The 9,506-nt window shown below is 40.4% G+C and overlaps 1 protein-coding gene across 1 annotated transcript in view; it reads left to right on the top strand.

The window, feature by feature from the left end:
* Nucleotides 1-9,506, top strand: part of ZNF385C (zinc finger protein 385C) — a 180,227-nt gene that overhangs the window by 139,802 nt on the left and 30,919 nt on the right. Inside the window, exon 3 of the mRNA XM_075845274.1 lies at nucleotides 5,462-5,601. Within this exon, the coding sequence (XP_075701389.1) occupies nucleotides 5,462-5,601 (140 nt within the window). The remainder of the gene's footprint in view (nucleotides 1-5,461; nucleotides 5,602-9,506) is intronic.

The following is a 9,506-nucleotide window of genomic DNA, read 5'->3' as shown; positions in this document are numbered from 1 at the left end:
AGAATCTATAGGGAATTGTCAAGAGGAACATGAGACACCAGACCCAACAATGCAGACGAGCTGAAGGCCGCTATCAAAGCAACCTGGGCTTCCATAACACCTCAGCAGTGCCACAGGCTGATCTCCGTGCCACGATGCATTAATAACATCTCAGCTGTGCCACAGGCTAATCACCTCCATGCCACGCCGCATTGATGCAGTAATTCATGCAGAGTCAGAGCCCCGACCAAGTATTGAGGGCATATACTGGAAATACTTCTCGGTAGGACATTTCGGTATTAAAAATAATTTTTGAAATTGGGCTTATATAATATTCTAATTTTCTGAGACACTAAATTTAGGGTTTTTATTAACCGTTACCATAATCATCAACATTAAAATAAAAACATGCTGGAAATAGATCACTCTGTGTAATGAATCTATATAATATGAGTTACACTTTTTTAATTGAATTACTGAAATTAACTTTTTGATTATTCTAATTCATTGAGAAGGGCGTGTGTGTGTGTGTGTGTGTGTGTATAAGTGTATTTTTGTTTCCCAGTGTCCCATGATTATGTCAGTTTTATTTTCCGTCTGTCCTTTTTTTCTAGTGCTGGTCACGAACATCTTCACTGTAAGTTTATAGGTTGATCTTGATATGGAGAGGGTGCCATTTACTTTGACCTAATTGGCTATTAACACAACTCACAAGCCTGTGTCCAGCCATCGCTGCCTCTAAACCTCCGTGCCCCTGAGGGATTCACCACTCTTGATCTGTATCGTTCTCCGTTTTGATTTTTTTTTTTTCTCTCTATAAATATAGATTTAATTTTAGTCTTTCTTTCTATAAACGATTCCAAGATTTTCCCTCAGGGGGATTTGTGAATTAATTTGAACAATGCCACGCTTGAGAGGGCTTGCTGCATTTTCTGTGCCTGTAGTTAGAAGCAGTTTGGGGACGCTGATAAGGATTTCAATAGGGCCGTTTTGCCAGAAAGAGGTCACTTTGCAGCAGCCTAGCAGAGAGAGTCTGCTTCTTTATGACAGAAAAGAAGCAGTTTCCACCATCTCGATGTTTAATCATTTTTTTTATGTTCTACAGAACACTTAGACAATAGGAAAGTATCAGGAAAAGACATGACACTGAATGGTGTTCGGCTGGGGTCCAGAAAAGGAAAACAAGCTGGGGTATATGCTCATGACATGAAGGCCTGATAGATGGGTTAGGTACTCGATAAGAGAGTTGCTTCGTTTTGCTATTACATTTACAATAGTTTTCTATTCTACATTTTGTTGTGTGACTGCTGAAGCTTTTAGTGGCATGTCATTGATCAGCATCCATAGAAAGGGAAGTGGTGGGTGAAGTAATGACATAGCAGAACATTTAAAGGGAATCTGTCACAATTTACCCCTTCAAACTGCTGTAATGGTTAGATCGACTTAAAGACTCTGAATCCAAATATGTAATTTTTTATTCTCACTCGCCCGCATTCCCCCACAATTTGCCTGAAAGTGTCCGCCTGCTCTACGTAAATAGTTAAATCCATGCCAACTCCTCCCCTCTTCACTGCCCCACATTTTGAATATTCATATCCTTCTCGGCCAGCCCTACATGCAGCTCAGAAAGTTGGAGTTCTGTCAATCAAACAGGGTTGGCGGGGATCGGTGCTCAAAATTTACATGCCGAGTACTCCAAAGCACATGCATATCATTGAGGGGGCTCCTAGGGGCTTCATTGCATGTGCAGATTGCTGGATTGCAGCAGGGGTAGTGTGTGGGGAGTTAAAGTTGGTAACAGATTCTCTTTAAATTTCGCTGTTCTGGCACAACCTCCGAATGGCACTGTTACATGCAAGCACTGTCTATCAAGTTATACACTATATATGTTTTTGTTTGGGGACTAAAATAGTTTTCCTCTTTCACAATGCATGTATAGTACAATATTCTGGTTTCCACTGAGAAGTTATTCTTATATCATGTGTGGGTTGGAAACTACTAAAATCTCTGATAATAGCGTTCACAAAAACATTACGGGGTAAACTGAATAGTAATTGATTAGTAATTCTCAGGTAAAAATGCAGGATTATGTAGTGTTAGGTTATACCTGCATAAAACAGATTGTGTAGAAATTGTCTAATTTGAGGGATTTATTTTTTGACTCGAACTAAAACCTTCATGAAATTTGGAGCAATGAAAGAGCAACAAAATTGTTAATACACTTATGGGTTTTCCCATGAAATACATTTATAACCTATCCACAGGATTGGTGATCAATGTAGGACTGCTGGGACCTCCACCAGTCACTAGAGCTAGTGATCATGGGGTTCCTAGCGGTGTGCCCCCCAGTAGTTATATATTATCTGATGCCCATAATAACTAAATAAAGGAGGCAGCATAGTCTTCTATGCCAAATGTATTCTCTAGCTATTTTTTTTTTGGGGATATCTGATGTCCTTTGTCTTATTCTGTAAAGAATGGGAAACCAGCAAAAGACCTGTCCCCATTATAAATCTATTTTGACCACTTGTCACCCTGCACCATAATAGTACGTCGCCCGTGTCATTCTATTACAGCACTGAGATTGTGCGACACAGCAGCTGTGCCCATTTGATCTGAGTTGGAGTGCGGCGATAAAAGCTGCACTCCCGTTCTGATGATGGAGAAAACAAAACCCTCCAATCTCCAACATTTAATCCCTTGTGCTCCTCAATATTATTGCAGTGTACATAGCAGAAAAAAGGGTGGTTCTCCCCCTCTAAAATCTTCACTGGGATACCCTGTTAATCGCTGACCTCTTCTCCATTTTAAGTGCTTCCTCCTGTATTCAGACTAGAAAACAGAGGGAGTTACTTGAAAGGGAGCAGAGAGATCTCAATATTACCAGTGCTATGTGCAGAGTGAATGCAAGGGGCGGACACAGCAGGAAGTCCGGGATGTTCAATCTTTAGCCAATTGCTGCAGAGCAGGAAGTTATGTCAGATAGGGGACGTAATTTTGGAACTTTTCATGTACATCCCAGTAATCTACAGCAATTTTGTTGTTTCCTATGGTGTTAAGGACCTATAGTATACAGAGCACCTTGAATTTTTGTTAACATGGTGGAAGAATGAACGCCCTAGTATCTTGACTGACCCTAGTAGCTTCATTTTACTAATTGTGTAATGTGGCTGGAGCTTCACATTATTGACAGTTAAATAAATATAATTGTGCAAATAGAACCAGTGTGTTGAAACACATGCCATACAACCAATCAGCCTTTAACAGTCCACTGAAAGTTAATTTCATACAAACTTTTTATTGGCTGATTTAAAGTGCAACGCTATGTTCATTTGTACGTATGTACAGTACTGTGCAAATGTTTTAGGAAGTTGAGGAAACATGCTGCAACGTAAGAATGCTTTCAAAAATAGAACTGTTAATAATTTTTGTCAATTAACAAAATACAAAGTGAATGAACAGAAGAGAAATCTAAATCAAATTGATATTTGGTGCGACTCTTTTTTACCTTCAAAACAGCATCAATTCTTCTAGGCACACTTGCACAAAGTCACGGATTTTGTAGGAGTATAATCGGGTCGATGATTAACCAATTGTAATGTCCACAGCCGCGGACCGTCATTCTTACCTGCCCGACAGCCATGGACGTGTGAGTGCCGGCTGCACTGGTTCCCGTAGGGTGCGCGCGCTCGTGTCCGGCCTTAAAGGGCCAGTGCACACACACGAGTAAGATCTGTAATTAGCCCATGATCACCCTGGACTATAAAAAGGGCTCTGCCCCCACTCCTTGCCTGAGCGTTGTTGTGTTTACCCATGTTAGTCTTAGCAAATGGTCCCTTAGTGTTATCCTGTTCTTCTGCCCTGCTACCTGTATCTCGTGCTATATCTGTTCCTGTGCCTTAATCTGTTGGAGTCGTGTTGTGCCACCGGTCACGCCTGCTGATATACACCACGTCCGGTGTCTACAAGTTCATCTGTACCGAGCCTCCATTACTGTCTGGACTATTAAAGGTACTATTGTACTAGGGCTATTGTTTGGCCAGCAGCTACTCCGCTACAGCAGTGTGGCCTAGTGGGTCCACATACCCACAGATCGTGACACCAATTATACCAAACAGGTTATAATGATCATCATTTTCATATGTAGGTTGAAATTATTAACTGTAACAGAAACAGCTGGGTGAGGAACAGCCAAACTCTTCTACAAAAGTGAGGTTTTGGAAGACCGGTTCATGTCACAGGTCCACCATGGCAAGACTGAGCACAGCAATAAGACACAAGGTAGTTATACTGCATCAGCAAGGTCTTAAGGTCAGCAAGGATTTAAGATGTGCTGTTCAAGCTCTTTTGAAAAAGCACAAAGAAATGGGAAGCATTGAGGACCATATATGCAGTGGTCGGCCAGGGAAACTTAGTGCAGCAGATCAAAGACATATCATGCTTACTTTCCTTTTTAAATCCGAAGATCTCCAGCAGTGCCAACAGCTCAGAACTGGCAGAAACTAGAGGGACCCAAGTGCACTCATCTGTTCGGAGAAGTCTGGCCAGAAGTGATCTTCATGGAAGAATTGCTACCAAAAAGCCATACCTTCGACATGGGAACAACTCAACTTTGCTCTAAAACACATGAACTGGGGTGCAGAAAAATGGCAGCAGGTTCTCTGGACTGAAGTCAAAATTTAAAATATTTGGCTGTAACAGAAGGCAGTTTGTTTGCCAAAGGGCTGGAGAGCAGTACAATAATAAGTGTCTGCAGGCAACAGTGAAGCATGGTGGAAGTTCCTTGCAAGTTTGTGGCTGCATTTCAGCAAATGGAGTTGGGTGTTTGGTCAGGATTAATGGCATCCTCAATGCTGAGAAATACAGGCAGAAACTTATCCATCATTCAAAACCATCAGGGAGGCGTCTGATCGGCACCAAAAGTATTCTGCAGCAAGACGATGACCCCAAACATACAACCAATGTTATTAAGAACTATCTTCAGTGTAAAGAAGAACAAGGAGCCCTGGAAGTGATGATCTGGCCCCCACAGAGCCCTGATCTCAACATCGAGTCTGTCTGGAATTACAAAGCCTACATTCACAGAAGATCTGTGTTTAGTTCTTGTAGGTGTTCGGAACAACCTCCCCGCCAAAACTATGTGCAAGTGTACCTCGAAGAATTTATGCTGTTTTGAAAGCAAAGGGTGGTCACACCAAATTTGGATTTTATTTATATTCTGTTTATTCACTTTGCATTTGTGAATTGATAAAAAAAAGTATTAACACTTCTAGTTATGAAAGTATTCTTACTTTGCAGCATTTTTCCGCAACTGCCTAAAACTTTTGCACAATACTGTATGTAGTGATGTATGCAGTACCTGATTATGTCTTGTATCTTTCATGTCATATTTAGAAACCTTATTACTGTTTTTCATTGTTGCAGTTATTTTATTATTGTGACAAGTATATAGAATATATGTGATGAGCTTCTTCTGTTCTAGGTACTTCCACTCCTGGTCCATTGTTGGCTTCTCTAGGGATACCCAGCCGACAGATCCAAACTCATTTGGACATCAAGCATCTTCTAACATTCAGGATCAATGGTGTCTCTCCACTTAGCCTCTTTCCAAACTTTAATGCGGTGGGTATATTCCTTCATATTTATATTACCTTTTGGCATTCATTGTTTTTATAGTCATTAATCCCAAAGATGACAGTGTTCACCTTTCTCTGTACTCCGTAATAGAAAGAAGCATAAGGCTGATTTCTCTGTCCAACCCCACCCTTCTCTCTGGCAGTCCCACCATCTCACTAATAGATGACAGAAAAAAAGAGAAAAACACTGTGGACATAGTGCATCAAACAATACAAATGGGTGAGAAAATAATTGGTGGTCAAATTGCGCTGACCTGGAGGAGTTGTGCATGGAGCACAATATCCAAAGATTCGTGAATGGATAAGCCCGGTTGGGCTGTAGGGGTGACTAGGTTGCCGCCATGTTTCCCGGCTGCAACGATGGGTCCAGGAATATCACAATGAATGTAGTTGTAGCTAAAACCGGATAATTCTCTGGCACAGTCGTGTAGCGAAAATTGCTGTCTGTGTTCAAGATGAATGACCCCAAAATAGCGATAAAAACCAACGGAGTTTATTAATTTCCAAAGTACGTGAAAAAAACGCACATATATACAGAGCGTTTCAAGACCGGAACGGCCTCTTCATAAGTTATGGTGCAAGGGATAAAAACGATTGCTCGTGCAAACAATTGATATAAAACAAAGGCTGGAACATGGATTGCCGATATCACCTGGTCAGATCGTATGAAACCAGGGTCAAAGGTGACCGACATCGGAGCCGATCGTCAAAATATAGATTCATATATGACAACAAACGCTCAAAAAATATATTCAATGTTAAAATATGGTTTAAAAAGTGTGTTGGTAAAAATCAATAAAAAATGTGTTGGAATGAGTTCTAATCTGTATAAATATGGTCAGTCAGGGGCTATAGCCTAACAATGGAGGTAAACAACTCCTCATGGAGGTATTGTGCTAATCCTAAAGTGGTGATTGACCGCCTCAGTGTCACAAGAGAAAAAGGTAATTGTTAATAATAAATATATAATTAAAAATATATAACCAGTTCATATTAGACGCGCTACAGATAGAATTGTTGTTATGACAACACAATGCAAAAATATATAACGGAAGACTGAAAGGCTCAATTCAGAGAATTTGACATCCGGACTCAGGGCTCTGTATATATGTGCGTTGTTTTCATGTGCTTTGGAAATTAATAAACTCTGTTGGTTTTTATCGCCAACTTTGGGTCATTCATCTTGAACATCAACAGCAATTTTCGCTACACGGCTGCGCCTGAGAATTATCCGTTTTTTGCTACAACTGCATTCTTCATCTCACTAATAGAAACATTTGTGATTGAATTTATGCCTGTAGAGTAGGGTTGTCACGATACCATAATTTGGACTTTTACGATACTTTGTGTAGTATTGCGATTTTCGATACCAAAACGATACTTTGCCGACCGTAATAAAAAAAAAAATAAGCTCTTCCATTTTCTGAGATAAGGCACGTGGTGTGATGAATTTTGAGAATAGTATTTAACCCCATCATATTTCTCAGTCATAATGGACAACATTGGGTTAATGTGTGAGGTACATGATGGGGTTAATTTACTTTTAATGTGAGGCACATCTAGGCTAAATTCATCACACCTCGTGCCTTATATTAATAAGTGAAAGAAGTTTTTTTTTTTTTGTTTTTTTGCATAACGTACACATCATAAATGACGCAAAAAAATCATTGTGCAGGTTATTACGGCCGCGCCAATACCGAATATGTGTATATCTTATGTATTGAGACTTCTTTTAATGTTTATTGTAAAAAATGTGTTTGTGTATTTTTTTTAATTTTAACATTACTTTTAATTTTTTCATTTTTAAACTTTAATGTACTGGCATATATCTATATTACAGTACATTAGTCTGTGTACTGATAGTACACAGGCAGTTGTTAGGACATACCTAAGTATGCCATAACAACAGGAAATATGGTAGAACAGCCCTGGGGTCCTTCAATGGACCCTGGGCTGTCTGCCCATACTATGGTATGTCCGTCAATCTTGTCACAGGGAAGCATCACAAGGGTTCCCTTTGACACGATCCAAGGGGCACCCCCCCCTTTTTCATTTTCCCCTTTCCCCTTGAATGCTGCATTCAGCTTTGATCGCAGCATTCAGGGGGAATAATGGCGGAGATCCGAGGTTTCTCTCATCTCTGCCGTTAGAGCGGGGCTGCGGCTGTGTAATGCTGTAATAGCCCCGCTCCTGACAACATGAATGTGCGCGCGGTCAGCATGGCGTGATGCGGCCGGCGCTGTACTAATGAGCACAGGTACTGAAGACAGAACATGGGGGTGTTTTGCAATGCGCTCGCCATGTTCTGTCTTCAGTGCCGCCGCTCATTAGTACAGCACTGGTCGTATCACATCATGCTGATGGCGCGCACTTGTCAGGACTCGGGAGCGTAGCAATGGCTGTATCACACAGCCGCAGCCCTGCTCTAATACATTCATGTGTTACACTGCTAAGCTGTGAGGTAGCACAGCTTAGTATCGAAATACATGAAATAACGGTATCGAACCATTTGAGGGTGCACGGCATCTAAATCGTATCAAAGTTTCGATGCATCGTGCATCCCTACTATGGAGTCTTATAATGTAATGATATTGATCGACCAGACCAGAGTCTTTCAGATACCCAGTTAGAGAATTCTAAATGAATAGGGTGGCTTGTTCAGGAACTTTATCTTATTAGCTAGAATGAAGAATGGCTATAAAATGCATCTCTCACTCTGGAGGACAGGCCATACATTACATGGACATTCAATTGATTTCAATGAGAACTGTTTAATACTTCAGTTCCCCTGCGGGGGTGCTGCAGTGGAATTGAACATTTGCTGCTAGATTCCTTCACATACTGCAGCTAATCACTAGAGATCCCAGCAGTGAGAGACCCTGTGATCACCCTTCTAGGAAAAAAGTATTATAAAAAAGCGGGCTACCCCTTAATATATAGTATATACAAGGTTTTTGTTTTGTTGAACAAGTTAAATGCTAGGACATGTAATTCAACAGTGACACTAGTTGGGAAGTATGAAACTAGCTGCTCCACCTACCTATGTTATAATAAAAATCTATATATTTGGCACCCTGTGACATCACTACATGAGAAGAAATGTAAGAAATAGAATTTTAACAAAGAAACGTAGCAGTTTTATTGTTCACCCTATCCCACATACCATGAATATTTTATTTTGTTGAAGTCTCTGGAAATACACAATGTTTACTGAGAGAGAGAGAGAAAATAGCTGCACTCCGTTGTCCTGCTGTTTTATATGGATCTAGAAAAGAAGCTGTGAAAAAAGCACTGAGCATGTGAAGTAATGAAGCAATGAGATATTTGTTTTTCCTGCCAAGATTAAAACATGAATAGAAATTGTACTTTTGTACTATTTAACGTGCCTCTTTTACAGATCTTTTACAGGTTACACATTGGTGTTTTATATCTTAGCCCCTGTTGCAGTCCACTTACAATCCATAATAAATGGTAGCTCCAGTTATCCACTTAAAAGTTTCCTAGGATTTGCACCTCCGTTTATAAATTCTAGTTGCTTATCTAGGATTAAAAAATGAGTGATCTCTGCTGTTTATTAGCTTCATTCAATTGCATGTTCAATATGGGACAGAGAAGGAGTAACTTGAATTACTGCAGCCCTTTACTTCCTCCCTGCAGAGAAAAATATAGAGAGAGCAATAGAGATCTAGCTAAAGTAACTTGAATATCTTACTGGGGCAGGGAATTATAAGCGGTCTGCGTTTCTGTAGAGGGAACTTGCAATCTAATAAAGTCCTGTGTTTACTGCAGCATCAGCACTGAGTCAAGCTGGCAGACTCTCTCACTGCCTGCATTGTAATACGAGAAGAGGGAGGAGAAGTGTTATGTCAGCTAGCAGACTTATATAAACCG

The sequence above is a fragment of the Rhinoderma darwinii genome, chromosome 13, assembly GCF_050947455.1.
Source record: "Rhinoderma darwinii isolate aRhiDar2 chromosome 13, aRhiDar2.hap1, whole genome shotgun sequence".
In the NCBI taxonomy this organism is placed as follows: domain Eukaryota; kingdom Metazoa; phylum Chordata; class Amphibia; order Anura; family Rhinodermatidae; genus Rhinoderma; species Rhinoderma darwinii.
Note: the sequence above shows the minus strand (reverse complement) of the source record. Positions and strands in the feature narration are given on the sequence as shown.